This window comes from Ailuropoda melanoleuca, chromosome 15 (assembly GCF_002007445.2).
Source record: "Ailuropoda melanoleuca isolate Jingjing chromosome 15, ASM200744v2, whole genome shotgun sequence".
NCBI lineage: Eukaryota > Metazoa > Chordata > Mammalia > Carnivora > Ursidae > Ailuropoda > Ailuropoda melanoleuca.
In genome coordinates, this window is record NC_048232.1 from 49,798,127 (window position 1) to 49,823,963 (window position 25,837).

General features: G+C 34.9%; 1 protein-coding gene across 9 annotated transcripts in view; it reads right to left on the bottom strand.

Moving 5' to 3' along the window:
- Positions 1 to 806: 806 nt before the first annotated feature.
- OSBPL8 (oxysterol binding protein like 8) overlaps positions 807 to 25,837 on the bottom strand; it is a 159,715-nt gene continuing 134,684 nt past the window's right edge. For 7 of the 9 annotated variants that reach the window (XM_002920648.4, XM_034644532.1, XM_034644531.1 and 4 more), the window contains 12 exons: positions 24,838 to 24,919; positions 24,444 to 24,542; positions 22,487 to 22,583; positions 18,564 to 18,662; positions 15,048 to 15,145; positions 13,221 to 13,310; positions 11,817 to 11,953; positions 10,103 to 10,288; positions 9,690 to 9,777; positions 6,253 to 6,358; positions 4,473 to 4,575; positions 2,288 to 2,420 (listed from right to left, as the gene is read on the bottom strand). In XM_002920648.4, the coding sequence (XP_002920694.1) occupies positions 2,288 to 2,420; positions 4,473 to 4,575; positions 6,253 to 6,358; positions 9,690 to 9,777; positions 10,103 to 10,288; positions 11,817 to 11,953; positions 13,221 to 13,310; positions 15,048 to 15,145; positions 18,564 to 18,662; positions 22,487 to 22,583; positions 24,444 to 24,542; positions 24,838 to 24,919 (1,318 nt within the window). Of the gene's footprint in view, positions 2,421 to 4,472; positions 4,576 to 6,252; positions 6,359 to 9,689; positions 9,778 to 10,102; positions 10,289 to 11,816; positions 11,954 to 13,220; positions 13,311 to 15,047; positions 15,146 to 18,563; positions 18,663 to 22,486; positions 22,584 to 24,443; positions 24,543 to 24,837; positions 24,920 to 25,837 lie in introns of all 9 variants that reach the window. The other 2 variants (XM_011226764.3, XM_034644535.1) reach the window with 1 other exon arrangement.

The following is a 25,837-nucleotide window of genomic DNA, read 5'->3' on the forward strand; positions in this document are numbered from 1 at the left end:
AAAACAAGAAAATAACTACCCTTCCAGTCTTAAAAGATACCTATACAAATAAAACACTATTTAGACCAAATGAAAATAACACACGAGTGGGTAAGACTAAAACCCCAAAGGGGGGTTACCAACAAAAAATTTTAAGTTCTCAGGGTTTAATGATGAAATGATTTTTGTGATCAGCCAATCGACTCATATAAATACTAATTTAAACCATAAAAAGGATCAAATTGTACAATATTTACAAAATATCATCCATCAATGAATAGGCAGTTGAGCATTAACATTGGTAACAGAAAGTGAGTATAAAAATTATACTGACAAGTATGAAATACAAACAGATCCCACCCGTTCTGTGTAGTCATAATAAACCTATACTTACACCAGGTATAGGTATATCTCACTTACACTTCAGTCAATTAAAAAAATGTTTTCACATGTACATATGGAATACAGCATTATTTTGCCAAAACTACATGGGAAAATTGCTCTTCTTAAAACCTATGGCTACTTAAGATAGCTATATTAGTTAGGTGGAAAAGGCAGGCTCTTTTTTTTATCACTTTCAGTTTTTGTAATTTAGCAATCATTCCTTGATTTTATATTTATCATGGCATAAATAGATGATTGTAATCTTGCTAGTGTCTCACACTCTCTTCATAATCAAAGGCAAATGTAGCCAGAATAGTTATTCNATTCTGGGTAAACTTTTTAGAAAGATTTTATTTATTTATTCGACAGAGATAGAGACAGCCAGTGAGAGAGGGAACACAAGCAGGGGGAGTGGGAGAGGAGGAAACAGGCTCATAAGCGGAGGAGCCTGATGTGGGGCTCGATCCCATAACGCCGGGATCACGCCCTGAGCCGAAGGCAGACGCTTAATTGCTATGCCACCCAGGCGCCCCCAGAATAGTTACTCTGACTTTTATTTTCATTAATAGCCACTTCGAAATCTACACTTTCAGGATTCTGAGATATATCTTAGGACAAGTTCCTAAGCTTAACTACATTTGCAAACATTGCTTCTGAGGACTGTAAATATTTATGACAAAAAGTAAAAATATTAACCCCTCCCCCCAAAAATTAGGAAAAAGTTTGTCTGAGCCTGAACAAAAAAAATCTTGAAGAATTGTTGTTTTATCACAGAATGAAGTTGCTCAGAACAGAAGAGGAGAGTAAGGAATTAAACCTCAGAACTTGATGTTCTTCTTAAATGCTCAACTTATTGCACATTTTAAAGAAACCAATTTTAATATACACATAAATGCTACCACACAAAGTGTCTTTTCTTATCACCTTTCTCTTATTTGGCTTTTGAAATAAAATATAGGTTATAATTTTTTCTCTTCTATTTGTTCACTGAACACACTAGGGTCTAAACAAAAGCTAAAATATGTTTTTCATAATGAAAAAATGTAAATTATCAGAATTTCATATGTCTTATAAACATCTCCAGAATTTGACCTATGTTATTGGACCAATGGAGTTACAAAAAACAGAAATAAGAAAAAAGGACAGCAATAAATTTTGACCATGCTTTTTTAAGCAAGTGATGAAGGTGGTATTCTATAGGTATAAGAAAAATATAATGAACAGATCCAAATAGTTGCATACCAATTTTTATGTTGATATACACACACATACATTTATACCTGTATCTATAAATATTAAATTCTAGGGGTTAAAAAAAGTCATGTGTAAACTTTTAAAAAAGCAGTTCGCCATCTTGTCTCTCTCAGTACATCAATTCTGACTACACTTTTTTCTTGCTGTTTCTAAGACAACTGATATGGGTGCTTTGGAAATGATTTTTTTTTTTTTTGGAAACAGGACAGTGTTTTGAACTATTTATGTCAATTATGCCATCATTTCCCATTCTGTAATTCCTTATTGATAAAAGTCTTGTGCCTATTTTATGAAGAAAATAGACTGCTATATATATTTCATAAGAGTGTTAATGCTATATCTCAGAACATACTACAGAATGCAAAGACTACTGTCAGGTATACATAAGACACAATTGTGTATACATGTGGATTTATCACACTCACATGTAAACACATTGTCACAAAAGCTAGAAATGTTCTGGCACTTAACACATAGCTCACTTTAATAACCAATAGTTCTTATTTCAGGTTAAGGATAAAAGGTATGAAAGGTCAACACCTCTACATTTATCTCTAAGATTTTTGTTTTAGAAATATTGTGACTTTTAATAAAGACCAAAGCAACTTGAACATTTGGTCCCAGGCCAAATCTGATCATTCCAGTTCACTGATTCAACTGTGAAGAACTTCTACTTGAACATGAAGTTTATTATGACTTGAAGCAAAATCAGGAGGAAAATGATGAAGTAGTCTTTTTGTTGCAGAAAATAATCCGTGGCAGGTGTGCTTGAAACTAAATGATTTCGAAGAGCCGTAATATTTCTACAAAATAAAAACAGTAAGTTTTATAATTATATGTCAAAAATGTTACCATAAAACTCATCATTTGATATGAGACTTATTAGTAAAGTCTTAGTTAAAAGAACACTTAATTACACTTTCTAAAGTAACTAGTTCAATCAATTACGACTACTTGAACAGGAAGCTGATTATCTTACGTGAAGCCATTATTGTCTAAATCTACATTCCACGTTATACCAAATACATTACTCAATGACGTGCACCAAACATAATTATTAAAATTTGATGATACAAAAAATATATCACCTTTCTCTGTATCACAGTGGTTTTTTTTAACAAAAATTGTGCTTTTTAAGTTGGCCTATTAAGATTCTTTTTACCTTTACTTTAGGGAAGATAGAAGTAGAGGTGGAGAAAAATCCTAAATTCTCCAGGAAAAAATAACACAATGATTTCATGACATTCCTAACTTGAAAAATGCTACACAGGCACTTCCTATGCTAACAAAATATTAACTTAGTCATGTAATGACCTTACACTATCCTCATGCCATCCTAAATGCTTTTGGCTAAAAACAAAAAAACTGGTTAGTGAAGACATCCCACCCCGCCCCCACCCCAACTTCTTCTATTAAAGTGTTTTAACAGAGAAAGAAAGAAAGCAAATGAACTAATAGGCTCATTAATTTATAAATCTAATTAAACTAGGAAACAAAAATTTTATATAAGGGCTGATGACACCAAGATGCAGAAGACATGCCCCCTCCTCTAAAGGAGCTCATGGTCCAGTGGGGGCCGCAGGGGCGAGGTAAGCAGACACACACAATAACAACTCTGTAGTCTAGTAAATGCTCAAAAGCAGTATGTGTAGAGAACTGTACAAGAAAACTAGAGAGATTAATAACTCTACAGGGCAGGGTGAGTAATTAGAAATGTTACTGAAAGGATAGTATTTGAATTATATTCTGAAGGATAAACAGGGATTTTCTTAATGGGCAGGGTGGGAGGAAGAGCAATTCCGTGTTGACAAAGCTCCAGAGATGACAAAGAAAGTGTATCCTGGAGATGTGAGGAGTTTCAAAGAACTAGAACATGGGACAGGTGTAGGGGAATGGCAGGAGATGAGGCTGTAAATGAAAACAGCAACTAAATGTAAGCTGTAAGATCACTAAGAACGAGAAAAATCTCCTTTAAAAAAAAAAATTCTCTGATATAGCAATGGGAGGCAACCAATCTGCACTCATGTTAGCTTAGCAATGGAGCAGGACAGATCAGGACCCTTCTCCCTCCAAGGAGCCTTCCTAGGTGTTAATCTTGTGCTGCTGGGAGAAAGACAATTATCATATGGTTTCTCTCATCTATGGAACATAAAAACTAGGAAGATTGGTAGGAGAAGAAAGGGATAAAGAAAGGGGGGTAATCAGAAGGGGGAATGAAGCATGAGAGACTATGAACTCTGAGAAACAAACTGAGGGCTTCAGAGGGGAGGGGGGTGGGGGAATGGGATAGGCTGGTGATGGGTAGTAAGGAGGGCACGTATTGCATGGTGCACTGGGTGTTATACGCAACTAATGAATCATTGAACTTTACATCAAAAAAAAAAATCTTGTGCTGCTGGATCACGGAGAGGTATGTGTGAGGAAGGGCGTGGGACTACAAAAAGAGCGCTCAAAGGTCTCAGGCTATTCAACCATTGCTGTGAAGTATTTCAGTATTTCAGCAACTGAGGCACTCCAATTAAAAATTAGCTACATACAAAGGCATGGCAGAAGCCTTTGTTAGCCGACTTTCTCAGAAACCACCCCACTTCCACACCCAACCCAGCTATATTTCTAGTATGCTACAGCAGTAAGATTCCAATCCTACCCTCACGGATGAGGAAAAACCAACACTCTCTACCAATATTTTAGTGGTGAAGGAATTTCTTAAGTTTTAGTCACCAGGTAACAGAAGCCAAGGTTCTATTTTAGCCCAATGTTTTAAAACTGTAAAGTTTGCATATAATTTCCTACATAACAGGATTCTTAACTATCCCTCTAGACTTAAATGAACAGCCACTGTCCATATATATTACCTTTTAATTTCTTCCTGTGTTTGTTTTATAGATTCGATGGAATTTTGAATGTCTCCCAGTTCTATCCCTTTCTTTCTTCTTGTATTTGGTTTTACTGACTGAGCTGAAAAGACATATGGAATGAAGTCGGTGAAAATACCGAATACATACAATTAGAAACAATTTACATTTCAGCATAACGATTCTTGTGTAATAAAAATTTTCCTAAGCATTACTTTTATGGCTTAGAGAGTAATATAACAATACTAGTATTCTGCATTTTTTTAAATTTCAATCATATCACTTCAAAACTAGAATACTACAAATATATTTAAAGAAACTACAAATTAGTTATATTTTAGATGGCATCAGTTTTTTAATACTCATTAAAATAGACAAAAATAATCCATTAAAAATACACATATTAATTTGGGGGAAGGTATTACTCTCATCTCTTGTCTATTTGCCTACATCTGAAGAAGTCAGTTTTTTGAGCCCCCTTTTCAGTGTTTTATTGTTGATGTTACAGTCACCTAAATTTTATATTTTTTCAGTTGGTTTTGCTACCTTTTCTATAAATTTTTACTGTCAACCAGTACACTGTATTTTTTTCCCCTTCAAACCTCTCATATCCATTCTTCTCATATCCTGTTTTTGTTCAGATCTTAACCTCTCTCCAGGTCTCAGCTTTCTTATTTGTAAAAGAGGAATAACAATACCACCATTCAAACTTCACATGGTGGTAGTACAGTGTGTTAACTTGGCACACATTATGTACTCAGTGAATGTCAACTGATAAATTACAGGTAAATAGTGGAGTGGATAAGAGAGTGAATTAAGGAACCAAAATATCTGCATATATTACATATACATACTGCCTTATGGGATACGTGACCTTGAGCAAACCTGTGTCTCAATTTCCTTTTCTATAAAATGGGAACAAAACAGTATAACTAATAACCCCCTCTAGCACCCTGGTACCCTGTGTGTACTTTTAAACTTTTATTGATTTTATTCCTCTTTTACACCAGTAATCTTGCCCCCCACCAACATCCCTCAAGCCTAGATTGCTGTAATCCATTAGAAATCTTAATTCATCAGGGTTCATCTCTAAGAACCTACCTCAAACTGAATTCAGCTCCCTTTCCTTTAAATTGTTATTTGTTGTCTACTAATTTCCTGGCATTTATCATTTATTCACCTCTAGTGTTATTGCTATAAAAATAAGCTCCCTAGCTTAGTAGAGAACTATGGCTTTAAGAAAAACCTTTATTTTCTCAGACATTACCTTAATCCTTTCTTGATTATATCTCAATGTAATTCAAGACATTTTACACATTATCTGACTTGAACAAGAATGGCATAGTAGTTAATTTAGTCCATAATTCTGATATATTTTTACTTGTCTGTGACTTCTAAACACTGCAAGAATTTATTCTAAACATGGAAAACTTTCTTTAAAGCATGGAAATGAGCTCAAAGCTCAAAAAATGCTTCCTGCATTGAATCTAGGAAACCATCAACAATTTTTCAGAAGCTAACAAGACATAAAAACTAGTACTACAGTGTGGTTCTTGATTTGTGTGTTCTCCGCTTGCCTTTCCCTTGTGGCCTGGTCTTGAAACTTATCTATAATCTAAAATAGCTTTTTTTTTGCATACCATCTCTGTCTCCACCCAAACTCCTACATTATCTTCCTGAGTTAATATGAAAAACACTTTTCATATATTAAACATAATACTGTAATATCCTTTTAAAAGTTTAGGTGCTTGTAGTGAGTAGTCTGCAGTAATATTTTTACCTTCACTTCCAGATGAGTCCTGGATATCAGGTTCTGGGGAGGAATAGCCTTTTGCCACTTTCTTCTGTTGCCTGGTTGGCTTATGTTTCATTTTTGGGACACTAACCTGGAAAAAAAAAGCCATGCTATGTGAATTTGCAGTGAATTTTTAAATTAAAGACCAATGTTGTATAACTGTCAAAACTATCTGTTCATGGGTGCAGTACACTGAAATAAAAATAAAGATGAAATAGTCTAATTAAAACTTAACATGTGATACACTTATACAATCAAATGATTAAATTGTAATAGGAAACATTAATTTGGCACAAACAACAAAAAATATTTTAAAAATATGCAATGAAGAGTTTCTCTTCACTGCTGAGCTCTATCAACCCATTTTCTCTAAATACTATTACTTTGTATATCCTTCAAGGGACATTTTTATGTTTCACACAAATATGAATACAGACCCCTCCCCCAAACTTCTAACTGCACCAGTCAGTATCTCTAGTTCAATGTCAAATATTAGTGTTCTTTTTCAATCATATTTATCTTGTTCTCAACACTAGAAATATTCTCATTGAATGATATTGGGTTTCCCATAAAATTATTAACTTACTTTTAATAATATCTGGATAATGTAGAGAGCATCTTTTTTTTTTTTTTAAAGATTTTATTTATTTGGGAGAGAGAGAGACAGAGAGTGAGCAAGCATAGCAGGGGGAGGGGCAGAGGGAGAGGGAGAAGCAGACTCCCCAGTGAGCAGGGAGCCTGACACAGGACTCAATCCCAGGACCCTGAGATCATGACCTGAGCTGAAGACAGATGCTTAACCTTAAGACTGAGCCACCCAGGCGCCCCGTTGCAGAGCATGATTTAAACTTATAGAAAGTATCTGAATGCATGCACAAGATTCAGAAGTATATCGATGATCAACTAAGACTAAATTTTTCTTAGAATAATGTACTTCAGACTCGACTCTATTAACAAATAGGCTTGCAATTTTGGAGGTCAATCCTAAGGTTAAAAACTCAAATTCAAGAGAAGAAACTAGAATCAAAAGGGTAAGGTAATTTACATGCTTAGAAAAACAGGGAACCAGTCATGTAACTCCTGGATTCTATTCATACCATTCTAAATAGGAATTATCTACAATTACCCATTCTTTTGCAAAATCTTATTCAAAAGACAAATTAAAATAAAATTTCTGCAATTTTATTATAGAAAATAAGCAATGAGCAGGTAGGTTCTAGATTCAGCTTACACCATGCCCTCCTACTTCAAGTCACAGAGACTGAACATTATAGCATTAGAATCTAAATCCACATTCTTAGAGTAGGTTCAAATTGGAGACTGATGAAGACTGGTGAGAAGTATTTAAAATGACAAAGGGAGTCACCAATCTCTCTCTCAGTAAACTCTACCTTTAGGAGGAAATACAGATGCCCTGTCTCTATCATGTTACTACTGTTAAAGGCAGAAACAATGTTTAAAAAAAATTTTTTTTTTTTGAGAAGGGGGAGCAGAGGGGAAGAGAGAGGGAGGGGAAAGAGAGAGAAATCTTAGGCAGGCTCCACGCCCAGCACGGAGCCCAATGCAGGGCTCAATTTCACAACCCTGAGATCATGACCTGAGCTGAAATCGAGAGTCAAATGCTTAAATGACTGAGCCACCCAGGCGCCTCTAAAATGTTTTACAGTTTCTAAATACTGATACCATGTGTGTGTACAGATACACATATATATATAATAAATTTTGCCACCTTAGCCATTTTTAAGTGTACAATTCAGTAGTATTAAGTAGATTCACAATACTGTGCAAATGTTGTGCAAATAGCTACTTCTAAAACATTTTCATCGTACCAGAGAAAGACTGTAATAATTAAGCAACGACTTCTCATTCTCTCTTCCCCTCAGTCCCTATAGCTTCTTTTTCACTTTAGTTATTCTATTTTTGAGCTCCAAAATTTGGTTCCTTTGTATAAGTTCTCTTTATTGATATTCTAATTTATTTATGTATCTTTTTCTTGGTTTTCTTTAGTTCTTTGTTCCTGTTCCTGTTTAACTCTGTGGGCACATTTGAGACAACTGTTCTAACAACTCTGTCTGCTGAGTCTGCTGTCTGGATTTCATCAGGGATGGTTTCTGTCAATTAATTTTGTTCCTTTTAATGGGTCATCCTTTCATGCTTCTTTCTATGCCTTGTTATTCTTTAAAGAAAACTGGACTTCTGATTGTTATAATGTGGTAATTCAGGAAATCAGATTCTCCACCTTCCCCAGGGCTTGTTGTCTTCTGGACTGATGAAAGCTATAGTACTCCATTTGTTCAGGAAAGTCCCTAAATTGTTTTTGCAAAGACTGTATTCCTTGTTCGTGGTTACTGAAATCTCTGTTCCTTAGCCTGTGTTCAGCTAGCACTTTGACAGAAGCTTCCTTGAACACCAGTAGCTAAACAAATAAAAACAAAAGACAAAAACAAAAAAAATACTCTCCAGCCTTAGCAGACTGGCTCTGTGTAGCGGCCCTCTTTAACTCTATGCCAGGCTTGCACAGGTCTTTTCTGAGCATAAGCATTTTGCCTTGGACCTTTCCACGGTTTTCTAAAATTCCTGATTCCCTAGTTTCCCAAAGATTCTCTCCCCAGCTTTTGTTTCTCACCTTCCACAGTCTATCGTTTTGTTTCAGTGGGAATCTTTTGCCCCAGGATTGTGCCGGTTGTCAGTATGGCTCACAGTACTTCCAAGCAATGCCTGCAGCCTTTCTGGGTGAGCTCTGAGTTAGTGAAAACAGGCATCCTTCAGGTAGCTCCCAGAAAGATTAGAATAGACAGACACAATTTGTGAATAAGGTCTGCTCTGCTCCCTCTGGATCCAGGACTTGCACTGGGAACGTGTGGACCTTTCAAGACTACCTGTGCACCTGTGAGGAGTTGGGGTAAGGGCAAGTAAAAATGCCATAAAGCTTTCCTATGGCTTTGAAGTCACCTCTGTCTTGATTTAGCATTCACTTTGTTGCTGCAAACCTCTGACTATTTCCCATAGTTCTGGCAAATTTACTTCTGACCAGTTTTGCTTGCTATTTTTGTTTCTTTGAAGGGACAAGGGCTTGGAGCTGACTACTCTGCCATTTTGCTGACCTCAAATTTTAAATTTTGAAGCCAAATTTTAAACTTTGGTGGCCAAAGATACTAAGGGCTTAAAAAATTTGTAGGTCTAGGGGTACCTGGGTGGCACATACGGTTAAGTGTCCAACTCTTGGTTTTGGCTCAGGTCATGAACTCATGGGTTGTGGGATCGGGCGAGTCAGGTACCATGCTCAGGGCGGAGTCTGCTTGAAATTCTCTCTCCCTCCCCCTCTCCCCCACCCCGCTCGCTCTCTCTTTCTGAAAAATAAATAAACCTTTAAAAGAAAAATTTGTATGCTTAGTAGATCTTGTTACTTTTTTATTACATACCATTGGAGTGCGATGTTTCACTTTGGTCTGGATAACACCATCTTTTTCGAACTGTATCATATCATTAAGGGGGTCCCATGGTCTAGTACTGCATAAATGAAAAAAAAAACCCATTTGTTTAATAACTGAACAAAACACTCAAATACTTTTCCAAAAATGTATTCTATAAATAGATTTATATTAACAATTATGAACCTAGCTCTAAGATTAAGATTTGTCATATCTAATTTCTGCTGATCCTTAGCTTCTTTTGTCAAATTTATAATGAATGGAACATCAAGTTTAAAATCTCACACTAAATTATATATATGGCTTAATGAAACGCTACTCCAACTAACAGTAAAAGTTACAGAAATAAAGGCAAAAAACTATGTTGGTGTATTGTTTGTAATATACTCTTTTTAATTACTTACTCTGCAAACTTGTAATGCCATTCTCCTGTGAGTGGATCAAGCTCAAATAACTTGCATGTCCACTCTTCACTTTTTGTTTTCCGATCTCTGGCAGCTTGTCTTTGAGCTTCTTCTAAAACATACTTCTCTTGAGTAGCTTCTGTTTGGTCTTTGGCATTTATGGCTCGAGTTACCCGCTGCCAGAGTCTAATACATGTGTAAAAACAGCATTAAAAAGAGAAAATCAAATCTACATAGAATAGACTTGAATCTCCTTGAAAGAAAATGGTGCCCATGTGGTTTTTTGGCTTTGACAAAGCTTATGCTCACAGGCTTCGAAATGTGTCAAGATACAAAAAGTAGTGCCTGAGTAGAGAGATCACAGTGGAGACTGATTTTTTTTCTTGCCAGGACAGAGATATTACCTGGGTTCTTAAACACATGGCAATGAATGGTGTTGACCCAAGATGATGAGAATGTAATGAAGGCTCAAGAATCTATATTTTTAAGCTCCCTGGATGATTCTTATCACTGTTTAAGATTCACAGGCCTCAAAGATCCAATATTGTAATGCCGTGCTTCTCAACCTTGGATGCAGGAATCATCAGCAACTTTTAAAATAAAAATCTTGGGGATAGGCCCATGTACTGGTTTTTTAGATGTTTTCCAGGTGATTTTAATGCACAGCCAGTGTTGAGAACCAATGATATAACAGAAAAGACTAAGGTAAAATCTTTTCCCCTACTAAAGTTTAGTTTTTTATCAGACAAATAAAAATATACTATCTATATCCCAGCTACCTAGGAAGACAGCATGTTGTGACTGAAAGAACACAAGCTTTGGAATCAGAGTTGGGATGAATTCTTGGCTGGTGAACTAAAAGTTACTTATCCCAAGACTCGTTTCCTCATCTTTAAAATATGTTAAATTATAATCGCACCTCAAGAATTGTTTATACCTTGGCAAAGCTTCATTCTTGATAGAGAGCATCATGTGGTTATAGCTGAAACAATTTTTAGAACTGGTGCATACACATTCTTCCATTTTTGACAATCTCAATTTTGAATGTAGAAGGAAAGTACACAGTCATGAATCCTCATGACAATGAGACATGACAATGATATACATATGAGAACATGTCATGAGAACTAAACTGTATAATGTATATAAAGTACCTGGTAGAGCGTTTTTTACATAGAAACCTTCTAACACAAAGAAATATAATAAGAATAGAACTGGGCATTACTTAAACAATATTTTTGGTTCAAAAGTGTAAGACATCCAGCAAGAATTCCATGACTTAAGAACAGAAACTATGGTCATAATTATTACCCAACTAATGTTAAGTCCTCTAGAAGCCTGCATATCCCGTGGCATAATTCTTGTAATTTGAAAACCAAGAGTAATTAGTCCCATGATTTTATACAAACAAAACAGAAGTTTTTTAGTTTTGTTTTTAATAGGCCCTGGAGCAAATAAGAAGAGAAAGGAAAAAATGGGAAGCTTTAGTTTAGAACTGCAGAAAACCAGTATGATTTTTTAACCAGTATGATTTGTATATTTATTTGACATTCACATATACCAAAAAAAAAAAAAGTCCTGTCACATACCACAAACGCTATTTTGCTGAATTAAAATATGACTGAAAAGTGACAGAGGAAAGTATCCACACTACTGAGGGATTAAAAAACACTCTTCAATATTTATGAAGTTGGCTGAAAAATCGTGTACTTACTTCTCTGATTCAAAATCTCCCTGCTCTTCAAATTTTACAGTGTGCCTTATTAATCTCCACTGCTTAATGTCTGGTGTTGGATTCCAGAAAACCTCTGAATTATCAGTCTTTTTGTCATTAATAAAAACTTCACTATCCTATATTTAAAGAAGTTAAACATTAATACAGAGAATTGTCATTTAAAAGAGGATTATTTAATGTAACAATACTTTCTTCCTGATACTTAATCCCACAGTTAAACATATTTTAAAAACAAATACAACTAGCACTTTTCTAAAAGTCCCAAATATCTTGTCATTTTATAAAACCATTAGATTAAATATGTAATATTAGTCTTTTAAAAACTTTGGTTGAATGCACAAAAAGTTCATGAGATTTCACAGGTTTTATTTAATAAACAAATTTCAAATAATTACTTGCAAAAACCTCAACAACCATTTCTGAATTGTCAAAGTAGAGCACAGTATTTGCTAGAACTACAGTGAGATGCTGTTGACTATCTACGTACTCAATATATACATATATACAAAAACCTCAACGAGCTGTTCTTAGCATTAAAATTTTGAGCACAATCTCAGAAATTTCATTTTTTAAATATAGTTTTATCTTTTTTCCAAATGATTTTTGGAAAAGTACATTTTTAAAATTACAAAGCATATGTGGTCTCTTGGTTGAGTCTCTAGATACAGTTTCATTTTCTCATCACATTTCTCATCATTTTCTGCTTATTATAATGCAGAAAAGAGCATATATTCTGTGTTCACAGTGCGAGTGCATCTAGGCAGTACCACGATATATCCTTCTTATTCATTTAAGCTCTTCTGAACAAAATTACATATATGTGAATTTACGTCAGTAGAGAAATAAATAAAAGCCATTGCTCTCAAATACCACTGTATCCTTTCCATGTTCCTCAAAAGGAAATGTAAGTCTAACTGGAAAAGCCTCTTTCTTCGAGGTGAGAGGCAGTATACTGCTCTGAGTAGAAGCACAGCCCGGGAGCCAGAGAGCATAGGCTGGAATATTGCTCCATCACTCTGAGCAATTAAACTCTGTACCTCAGTGTCCTCCTCTGTAAAACAGAGACAGTTAACAGTACCCACCTCATACAGTTACTAAGTATTAAATGAGTTAATATGAGTAACATTTTAAAACAGTGCAGTATATTATAGGTGGTAAATGTTAGCTATTTTTATTGAATTAAAGTTTTGGAAAGATAAAGTATTACATGAAACTAAATACTGTTGATAATAGCTCAATCCCAAAATATTTGTTAAGCTGAAGCTTATGTTGAATAGTGATGATGCTTTCAGCAATTGAATAAGTGAACTTATAAAATGTTATTTTTAATTTTTTTCACAGAATAAAATTCTTTTTGCAAAGCTAAAATACAAAAATACTTACCCAATGGCCTTCCAAAGTAGCTAGGACTTCTTTTCCCAATTTAAGTTTCCCTGATATTTGATTAACACAGTCACTACTACCTAGAAATGGCTTTTAAAAGAGAAAATGTTACAGAAATATTTTGCTTTTTACTAGTATTTACATTTAATGTAGACAAAAGGGAATGAAAGACATAAATGTATAGTTACAGTGCTACTGTAGGCAAAAAGGGTGATATTTCAGTCAGAAATGTTCAATGAAAAGAAACTGCGATTTGTTGCTGTGGAATAAACAGGTAAAATCAAACAGAGTGTGTGAGTCTCTAGATCCAGTTTCATTTTCTCATCACATTTCCCATCATTTTCTGCTTATTATATGCAGAAAATAGTGAGAGTGAACATACTGAGATCACAAACGATGAGTTGGACCCTGTGCTCTCTTCTGACTCAACTATGGTCCATCAGTGTTGTAGTCTATTTAAAGCAGTAACAATTCAGTGGATTTGAGGGACTTAATTCATCTATTAGAACAGCCCTTCCTTCAAAACAAAACAGTAAAACAATACTTAACCAAAAAAATCCTCCAAAAATTAAATTAGAAGAAATATACTTTGAGTTACTATATTGCCTTACTGATGTCTCTCGTCAGTGACAAAATTTTGATGTTCCAGTTTAGCCCTTAAAGGTGTCAGAAATTACTTAAGACATCTTTAGATTTTCAGATATCATTATCACCATACAAGCAAAAATTTGCTAAGCTTAAAAAAAAAGGGGAGGGGCACTGCACCAAATAATACCGAAGTGATACTTTTTCTCAGAACAAAGTTGCTGATCAGTTGGATTATCAACATAGGAGAAATCTAGTAACAAATATTAAACAGTTCATAGAAATATTCTTATCTGAACATAATGTATTGTCCTAAACCAGAAACTGCCACAATGAAAAGGTCTACATTTCCCTTTCACTTAGACGCAGACAAAATTTTCCAAAGATAGCCATCTTCCCATTGAGAAGAGGGGTCTACATTCTTTCCCCTTGCGTTTGGGTGGGCTTATAACTCTTCAACTAACAGAAAATGGTGGAAGTGATATAATTTGACTTTTCTGCAACCAGGTTATGGATGGCAACACAGCTTCCCCCTTGCTCACAAGAACACTTGCACTTGGAATCGTGAGCTGCCAAGTAAGAAGTCTGACTACCTTGAAGCCATTGTGCTGTGAGGAAGCCAAGCCACATGGAAGGGCCAAACATACAGGTGCTCACATCAGCAGTCCTAGCTTTAGTCTTTAGATTGTCCCAGCTCACGCACTGGACATGTAAGTGATGAGCCTTCAGATAATTCCGGCCCCAAATGTTGAGTCACTCACAACCTGCAAGTCTTCCTGAGGCCCCAAACATTACGTGGCAGATGTAAGCCATCCCCATTATGCTCTGTCCAAGTTCCCAACTGATAGAACCCCTACATATCAGAGCAAGGTTGTTTTTAAGACTGTGAGGTTGAGGATACTGTTAGGCAGAAACAATAACCAATACAACTCTTACTGTACACAACGTTAGCTCAAGCTGATACATACTTTGTAGTATTTTGTAAAGAAATGCTTTAATTTACTGAGAAATTTCTATCCGTTCACTTCATATATCTCATCTCCCATAAAATACCAATAGTTTTATTAATTAAAATCAATAAAAGATGAAGTCTTTCTGTTGATTTGGATCTGCCAAGGCTGCCCTGTGATGAATTCTGTGTTCTTAAATTTATTTTTTAATAAGGAACTAAACTGTGCTCTTTGTTCCATATTTATAGCAAGACCCTCCTTAATTAGGTGACACCTTCTAATCTGTACTAACCTTTAGTTTGAATTCAAGTATTGCACTGTATCCAGTTTTCTGACATGTAATATTGACTATTCCACCAAGCTCCAGTGTCATTGTGCCATAAAGAATTCCTAAAGAAAAAAAAAACAATTTTGACAAAAGGTTGAAGAGAAATACTGGCTAATAATAACAAGCAGAACTTTACAATCTGCTCTTCTTCTAGGAGAAAGCAATAATTCAAGGGTATTCTGTCCCACCCAACAACAATCTGTAACATACACATGAAGTTGTTTCTGTAGGACTTAAACAGATAATAGAGGATACAATTATTTGCAGATTCCATTCCATTTGTAGATCCAATTATTTGCGAATTCACACTCTCACTAAAACATGTTCAGCAATCCCAAAATAAATACCCACAGCACTTTTGTAATCCTTCACGGATATGCAAAAAGTGGTGAAAAACTTGAGCTGTCCCATGTGCAAATTGCCAGCCGAGACTGAACAAGGTTTCATCCCTCCTTTGGTAAACAAGTGCTGTTTTTGCAGTATATTTAAGAGCCACATTTTTCACAGTTTGGTGATTTTTGTTGGTAATTTTATGGTTTAAAATGACCTCCAAATGTAGTGCTAAAGTGCTATCTAGCATTCCTAAGCACAGAAGGAGAAAATGTTTGTTAATGCTTGGTTCAGGCATGAGTTATAGTGCTGTTGGCTGCTAGTTCAATGTTACTGAATCGATAATATACAATAAGGTGACTTTAAATAGAAACAAGGTTATGTATTGATTGGTTGATGAAAAGGTAAGGAACCTAATTTGTGTTTCCCCTAGGAGCAATGGTTTAGTATTCATTAAAATGTGTTTGTGGTGACTTTATGGAACATAACTACATAACTACTGCTAATCACAAGAATCAACTATGTAAGTAAGACAAACATGTAAAAAAAACCCCTCAAGATAGGTTCTGTGGCTAGAAGTTGAGAGAATTCATTTAACTTTGTTAAAGTGTGTGTGTGTGTGTGTGTGTGTGTGTGTGTGCATGATCTGTTCTTGGACTAAATTGTTAAGGGAGCTTTTAAAATGCAAATGCACAATGTTAATTCCAACAGACTATGCAACGTGTCTCATACTTGGCTATGTAACTCACTTTGTAAAACAGATGGTGAAATGAACGATTTGAGGAACATATCATAGAAAATACACAAGGGTAGAAAACAATCATTATTTCCTATGCTCATTCACAAGGGGTTACTATAATCTCGTTTTTTCCACGCCACAAAAAAAAAAAAAGTTGGCACTGGGTATCTACATAAAATAATATTCTTTATTCTAAATGATATAAGATTTTAAAATATATTTCTTATCAATTTAGTTCATAACTTCAGATATTTCACTCCATGCCTATTTCAAGAACCACACATGAATTATCTAAGAATTATCTAGCCTGAGGCCACAAGGTGGCCACTCTCATACTTCAAACAAGGTAGGTCCATGTTACAATATATGGGAGTCAACAAGCCTAGAGTTTAGTCTCAAGAGTTCTCACTGGTTTGGCCTTAGGTAAGATTTTTCTTTTTTTTTAAAGATTTTATTTATTTATTTGACAGAGAGAGACAGTCAGTGAGAGAGGGAACATAAACAGGGGGAGTGGGAGAGGGAGAAGGGGCCCCTAGTGGAGGAGCCTGATGTGAGGCTCGATCCCAGGACCCTGGGATCACGCCCTGAGCCGAAGGCAGACGCTTAACGACTGTGCAACCCAGGCGCCCCCTTAGGTAAGATTCTTAACCCTCTCAGTTTCTACATCTGTGAAATGAGGCCACATTAAATAATTACCATGTTTTCATGAATCAGTTTCTAAAAGAGGATAATTATTACCCAAAAAGTTATTTTTAAAAAAATGGGTTGGAAAGGAGTATATAGATATTGAGTGCTGAAGCTGATACCGACACAGAGATCTTGATTCTGCAACACCCTGGCTGTGTGATCTCAGGCAAATTAACCTCTGTGTGCCTCATTTTCCACATCCATAAAACAGACAATATTACCTACTTTACAGTGCTGTAGGAATGATCAAATGAGTTTATAAAAATGTGAGGTGCACAGAACGGCTGGGTCTGCTGTAAATGACAGTATCTTTATCTGTATCTTAAATAATGGGGGAAAAGTATAATACATTAGTTTTTTAAGAAATTGCCACATGAGGATAAGAAAATTTTTTAAAGGACTCAGTATACTGAAAAGCAGCAAATTAACATTTTAAAAAGGGGTGAAGGTACAAGAAAATGAAAATGATTTTTAAAAAGATTTAAATAATGGGCAATTTCATCAATTTTAAAACCTGTACATTAGGTAAATGAAATTCCATTATTATAAATCAGCCTTTTCCAACTGAAGTATGTGTCATAAAAGTCTGTTGTAGGTGAATTAATTCACCACAGAAAAATTCAGTAGATGAAGCAATAATCTTTTTTTTTTAATTTTATTTTATTATATTATGTTAATCACCATACAGTACATCCCCAGATTCCGATGTAAAGTTTTGCTTCATTAGTTGCGTATAACACCCAGTGCACCATGCAATACGTGCCCTCCTTACTACCCATCACCAGTCTATCCCATTCCCCCACCCCCTCCCCTCTGAAGTCTTCAGTTTGTTTCTCATAGTCCATAGTCTCTCATGTTTCATTCCCCCTTCTGATTACCCCCCTTTTCTTTATCCCTTTCTTCCCCTACCGATCATCCTAGTTCTTATGTTCCATAGATGAGAGAAATCATATGATAATTGTCTTTCTCTGCTTGACTTATTTCACTTAGCATTATCTCCTCCAGTGCCGTCCATGTTGCAGCAAATGTTGAGAATTCGTTCTTTCTGATAGCTGAGTAATATTCCATTGTATATATGGACCACAGCTTCTTAATCCAGTCATCTGTTGAAGGGCATCTCGGCTCCTTCCATGATTTGGCTATTGTGGACAATGCAGCTATGAACATTGGGGTGCATATGGCCCTTCTCTTTACTACGTCTGTATCTTTGGGGTAAACACCCAGTAGTGCAATGGCTGGGTCATAGGGTAGTTCAATTTTTAACTTTTTAAGGGACCTCCACACTGTTTTCCAGAGTGGCTGTACCAACTTGCATTCCCACCAACAATGTAGGAGGGATCCCCTTTCTCCACATCCTCTCCAACAATTGTTGTTTCTTGCCTTGTCTATCTTTGCCATTCTAACTGGCGTAAGGTGGTATCTCAGTGTGGTTTTGATTTGAATTTCCCTGATGGCTAATGATTTTGAACATTTTTTCATGTGTCTGTTAGCCAATTTGTATGTCTTCATTGGAAAAGTGTCTGTTCATATCTTCTGCCCATTTTATGATTTGTTTATTTGTTTCTCGTGTATATGAAGCAATAATCTTAAATATTTATAAACCAAGGACACTTTCAAACAAAAGGCTGACTACATCAATCACAAAACACAACAAATTACAGCCATATACATTTACTTAAAAAAGGTTTACGGAATATCTAATTCAAGTATGGAAAATACTTTACCTTTACAATGAGCATATGGCATTGTCATGACATAATCTTCACCTCTATTCAAGAAAGTTAATCGTGCTTCTCCTTCTAATATTGCAGATAAGGAGTTTCCTAGAATAAATATCATTTATTAAATTTCACAAAACTAATGCAGCCAATTCAAAATAAACAAAATATACTTAGGACACCTACCATACATCTACAGTGGAATGTCTTAAAAATGTCTCAATCTCAATGTGCCCAAATGTATCTTTGTTATCTTATATACAAAACATATGTGAATATGTGACACATATTACTAGTTTTACAAAATGAGTACTTTTAAAAGGTACAGTTATATGCTTGTTATGTTATTTTATATGAGGTTCTTAAAAATCTTAAACACACAGAACATGCAATAAAACACTGTTTTATGGTATGGCTTAATAACAAATCTGTGTTTGAATAAAAACATTTCTTATCTGTAAGTTACACAGTTAAGTCCCAAGCTTCTAGTACTTAAAACTGATATAATACTATAAATAATTTGAAAAAAGAAAACATAAGCATAACCCATCAAAATGCAATCATTGATAAAATTCCATGGTATTTTCTTCTAGCTTTTCTCCCATGTGTATTTTTCTTTCCCCCATCACCAGTTTTATTGAGGCATAATTTACATACAATATGTGACCCACTTTAAGTGTGTATTTCGATAATCTTGGCAACTGTATACAGTCATGTAACCATCATCACACAATTAAGATACAGAACTTTGCATCAATCCCAAAAGCTCCCCCTCATTTCTTGACAGTAAGTCCTTTCCTCCAGCCTCAGGAAACCATGGGTTTGGTTTTGTCACCGTAGTTTTACTTATTCTAGAATTTGTACAGATGGCATCACAGAATATGTAGTTTATTGTCTGACTTCTTTTACTTAGCCAAATGTTTTTCACATTCACCCATGCTGTTGTATCAACACTTCATGCCATTGTAACAATTTTTAAAAATTTGATATATGAAGATAGTGTATCTATTTATTTAAATCTTGTTTAATTTTCCTCAGCAATGCTTTGTAGTTTTTCAGTGTACAAGTGCTACACAATTTTTATTTTATACCTATTTTATTTTTCACATATTATTATAATTGGAGATGTTTTTTAAATTTCATTCTGCAAGTATTCATTTTTAGTACATAGAAATACAATTGGCTTTTGTATTTTGACCTTGTATCCAGCAACCTTACTAAATTCACTTATTAGTTCTAGCAATTTTTTTTTTTTTAAGATTTTATTTATTTATTTATTTTTTTATTTATGTGACAGAGACAGCCAGCGAGAGAGGGAACACAGCAGGGGGAGTGGGAGAGGAAGAAGCAGGCTCCCAGCGGAGGAGCCCGATGTGGGGCTCGATCCCGGAACACCGGGATCACGCCCTGAGCCGAAGGCAGACGCTTAACGACTGCGCTACCCAGGCGCCCCTGGTTCTAGCAATTTTTGAATATTCTTGACAATTTTCTCTATAGATCAGGTATGTATATGGTTTTTAACTTCCTCCTTTCTCATCTGTATGCTTTTTCTTTAACTTGCCTGCTGCATTAGCTATGACTTCTAATGCAATTTTGTACAGAAGTAGTAAGAATGAACATTTTTGCCTTGTTCCTGATCTTAAGTAAAAATTATTTAATTTTCACCTTAAGAGTATGAAATTGGCTATGTATTTTTCAAAGATACCTTTAATCTAGTCCTACTTTGTTAAGAGCTTTTATCATGAATGGGTGCTGAAATCTGTCAAATGCTTTTTCTGCATTTATTAAAATGATATGGTTTTCCCACATTCAATATGAACTACATTGATGTTCAATGATATACCAACCTTATATCTCCAAGATAAACTCCCCTTGATAATGATATATACCCTTTTAATATATCCTTTTATGTGTGTGTCTATTACCCTTTATATATATATATACTCTAGAAATATCAATTAGGGTAAGGTGGTTGATAGTGTTCTTCAGGTCTTATGTGTCTTTGCTTATATTTCATCTAGTTGTCTCATCATTTGCTGAGGAGAGAAGGTTAGTGTATGACTATGATTTTAGAATTCCTATTTCTCCCCTTAATCAATTTTTGCTTCATGTATTTTGAAGTTCTGTGATTAGGCATACAGACATTTATGATTATGCTGATGTACTAAACTTTTTATCATTATGAAATGTTCCTCTTTACCTCTGTTAACACTTTGTTAAAATTTATTTGATTTATATAGCCACTCAATTGTACTTAATTGCACTTAATGTATAATTTACCTTTTAACTTTTTTGTTAACCACATCAAAATGTCAAGAAAGAGACTACTTGTTAAGAGGAATATATTCTGTCCAGGTGTCTTTAAATTTAGCTTAGACTTAAAAAAATGAACTAATTCCTAGACCAATATAAACTCACCAATATCAACTCACCTAAGCAATTTCTATATGAACAAGTCAATAAACCAGAGGAAGAAGTTACCAAAAAAGTTCCCCTACAAAGTCTGAATTTAGTAATTTTTTTCAAAATATAAAGAAACAGATAGCCCTGATGTACACAAACTGTAATATAACATGGCAAAAAGAAGGCTAACTGCTGAAGTAATCCCAGAAAGTAAGCTATGTACTTGGTACTCAAAAATTTCTCCAAGTATATAACACACACTCATAAAAGCTGTTTACATTATAGTCAGAGGGGCATGAAGGAATGGGAAGTAAACTTACAAATATATGTTACAATATAGATACAAATAGAGGTTATATTGGGGCGCCTGGTGGCACAGCGGTTAAGCGTCTGCCTTCGGCTCAGGGCGTGATCCCAGCGTTCTGGGATCGAGCCCCACATCAGGCTCTTCTGCTATGAGCCTGCTTCTTCCTCTCCCACTTCCCCCTGCTTGTGTTCCCTCTCTCTCGCTGGCTGTCTCTATCTCTGTCAAATAAATAAATAAAATCTTTAAAAAAAAAATACAAATAGAGGTTATAAATATATGTAACCTTCAGAAGAAAACAATCATGTTCTAAAATAAGCAAAATGTAAAACTAGGCAAAAAACCAAAACCAAAACCCAAAACAAACATCAAAAGAAATAAAGGACATCTTGAAGAAATAAAAGCATATACCATATTCTTTTACCAAAAACTATTGTTAGATTTCCCTGTTACAGACTTATCTACAGTTCTCTATTCTATCAGTAACCAGACCCTTGGTTTCTGTTGCCATATTTTTCTAATTTTAACATAATTTTTTTTTCTCTCAGGTTTAGAATTCTTCATTTAATTCATTGATTTTTCTCCATTTAAAAATTAATTTAAAAAAACAAAAGTATTTAAGGTTAAATACTTTCTACTAGTATATAGCTTTGGCCATTTGTTTGTTTGAATTGTTATAGTTTTTAGATTATGGTTTCCTACAATAACCATATTTCTCTATTTTCTCTTGTATTAACAAAAGTTTTTATTAGTATGTTTTTGGCCCAAAATTATATATCATTGCTGATTGACCCTGGACCAAGGATTCTAACTGCACTTGGATTCTTTCTCTCTCTACTCAAAGACTAAATAGAATGATCAAGCAAGCCCTCAGGTATAATGAGATGGAACAAAAAAACTCAGCGGGACTAAAGGTAAAAGAAATACATTATGCGCTAAAATGGCTAGCTATAGTGGTCAATCATTCTGTCTTTTGGATAAATGGTGTTTGCCATGAATTTACACATATGTAAAAAAGAAAATGGGTCATATTTACGAGTCATACTTATGAACAGGCAAAGAGAAACACAATAAGGAAAGGACATTATTCAAGTAAGGATGATACTTAAAATGACATGTAAATTCCTTGCTGAAAACAGCCCAAGACATTGTCTATAGGAAAGCTCACCAGAAAATACTACCTTCCAGAAAAGGGTGCAGACTGAGACAAGGAGAAACTCACCATAGAACTTGGACTTAGCCAGGATACTACCACTAAGGCAAAATCCATCCTTTCGGTTACTAACATAAAAGGCAGATATTGGTGGATGATGGGACACCTTTGAACACAAGAAAAAAATGTAAACTATAATAACATAAGCATATTATTGTGCTATTATCAAAAGTTTCAAGTCTTAAAAATATACTGTAATAATAAGAGACAATGTTTGGTAAGTGGCAAAATTAAACACTGGTGATTATAGTAAATAGCCTCCAAGATATCTCCCAAGGAAACCACCTCCTGGTATTCACACCATTAGGTGGGCTCATCTTACACTGTACCAAAGTTACTTTGTGTAAAAGTGACATATATCACTTCTGAAATTAAGTTATAATGCACTATCCATTTTGGTCTCTCACTCTCTCTCTCTCTCTCTCAGATCATTAGCTCCAAGAAACCAGATTCCATGTTGTGAACAACCCTATGGAGAAACCCATGTGGAAGGAAATGGAGTGCTCTTGTCAAAAGCCATGTGATGAGCTTGGAAGTGAAATCTTCCAGCCCAGGTAAGTTTTCAGATGATTGCAAAGCTGGCTGACATCTTAACTGCACTCTCATGAGAGACCCTGAGCCAGAACCATCCAGCTAAGCAGCTCTCAGATTCCTAAATTTCATTGTAGGAGCTAATAAATGTTTGTTATTTTAAGTTTTGGCAGTCATTTATTATATAGCAATGGATAACTAACACATTAGTGGCTCTTCTTCATATGGATTACTAAATAGGCGATAGGAAACAAAAGTTTTGACAAACATTTTACTTTAGTAATCTAACACTTTCTATATAGATAGATAATAGATAGATGGACCTTACGTTGTCTGAAATGAGTCAAAGCTAAAATCAAACCCTTCTCAAGCTTCTCAATTTACTGAGGAATTATAGTGAACTAAAATGCAAGGTGGTATAATCAATAATTTTTTAAAAAATTAATATACAGATAAGTCATCTCCACTTGAGAGGTATATCAAAATCTCTGGGGAAGAGAAAGGTTTTTCAAATGACACATAGTCTCCTCATCCTTCTTACACTCTAGGTGAGAATTATTATAGTAATGAGTCATTGTAATTGAGAAAAAAATGTCATATTCCTCAGGATCAGGGGGAAAAGGAGGATGAGGGGAAAAGACTGAGAATCATGAATATAAATGCATGTAAGTCTAAATTAATGAAAGATTAAAACTAAGAAATATATTTGACTGCCTACTATGTGTACAACAGAAAGAGAAATTTACAGGAAGGGAATTCCTTCAAGGAGCTGACAATTCAATTAGGAAATAAATATCCTGTAAACAGTTAAACAGTGTGTTAAAATAATAGCTTATGGATAATCACAAAAATAATACAGAAGTATGAGAAGGGAGAAATCACTGGGAGATGCAGTCACCTTGATCATGAAAGGGGAGCAGGTCAGGGATGGTTTAGATGGAGAATAGCTGAGAAGAAATATTGGAATGGGAGAATTAAACTGTAAAATAATGAGGCAAAAAAGAGCAATATCAGGTTACCTAATTATGAATGCAGAGGTCTGATTACGATAGAAGATTAAGAAAGGCATCTAATTTGAGATTGATTTAGAAAGATATGGAAGACCTTGAATGGCAGACGAGTGGGTGTAAATCTGATTTAGGAACTCAGAAACCACTGGACAATTTTGGTCATAAAGGAAACAAAATCCGTGGTGTGTGTGGGGGGAGACACAGGAAAAATATTTATTTTTGGTCACAGGATTCCATGACTGTAAACAGTAATACTTATAAATATGATATTTAGTAGTATTCAGTACTAAAAGGTTAAATGCTTACCAAATATTCACTAATAAGAAATGTTAATCAACAGTGAATTTACTGAGTTAATATTTTTTATTAAAATATTCCAATAACTTCCGAACCAGTTTTGTTTCTGTAACATGCACTTCTAATACCTGTTCAGCAATATAAAAAGTTTTGCTGTTTGTTCTGGGATGAATCCACAAACAACGGAAAGTCTCACCAAGTATAGGATTGTAAGGTTTCTTCAGTCCCTGGTAAAAAAAAGATACAAGTTTCAAAATACAAATCTGGAAGATTCAAAATAGTTTAAACCAGTCAAAATGGATTTAGTTGTGTCATCTGGGAGCTATCCTTATAAAATTTCACAGTAGAGACATGAAATAAAATGAAATCACTTCAATGCACAATATAGGTCTAAATGATTAAGTAATTTGCAATTCTGCTTACTCAAAGAGGTCCTGTAATGCTTATCAATAAATAAACTAAAGATAACATAAAAAATAAAGAACTCATATAAGGTTAAGGAAAGTAAAATATAAACATTACCTTTGGCTTTTTATAGAATCCTGATAAATACCATTTCACTACTTTCTTCAAACGGAAATAAGGATTTTCTTCAAGAGCAGCCCTATAAAACAAAATGTATCACAAATTCTCCCTTGTATTTATCAAGTAAACAACTGAGTATGAGATATTACTGGAAAACCTAAGTCATATTTAAAATAGATGGCAAAACAACCATGTAAATCAATCTGTAAGAATAATTTTTCTTAATCTGGTTGTTTTTCTCCCCATTTTTCCTATTGTTTGATATACCGCCCAGGTCTTTGCTCAAATAGTTTTCGGAAATTCTCCAAACCAAGGTTTTTTTTAAGTGGGGTTCTTAGAGCCCTAGATATTGCTAAGAGTTCTGTAAGAAATTATGATCGGAAAAGAAAAAAAACAAAAAAAACCAAACACATTTTGAGATTCAAAGATTGCATAATTCCTAGCATTTGCAATGATGGGGCCAAGCAGCCTCATTAACAATTTCAATAGAGGTCTTCAGTTCCCTATATCAGAGAAAGATCGTGTCCACTTGATTTAGTCTATTCTCAGTCGCCGACGTTAGAGGAGATCAACAATAACTGGTGAGTGCCATCCTCCATGAAGGGAGGACAACAGGCTGGTATTAACCTCTCCCATGAAAAATGCTCCCTTAAGAACAGGATTGTATGCTTTTTAGTTCCTAGTACAAAATACAGAAGCTTCAAATCACAAATATGGAAGTTTTAAGATAATTTAAGTCAATCAAAAACGATTTAATCTATTCTTAGCCTTTAATCCTATGTGCTACCAAGTGATTTTCCAGTGAATAAATTCCATCAATGTAGCAGATAAACAAAGAACAATTTTCACTTTAAAGAAGAAATTTATAGGGGTGTCTGGGTGGCTCAGCTGGTTGGGTGTCTGCCTTTGGCTCAGGTCATGGTCCTGGAGTTCTGGGATTGAGCCCCATATGGGGCTCCCTGCTTAGCAGGGAGTCTGCTTCTCCCTCTGCCCCTCA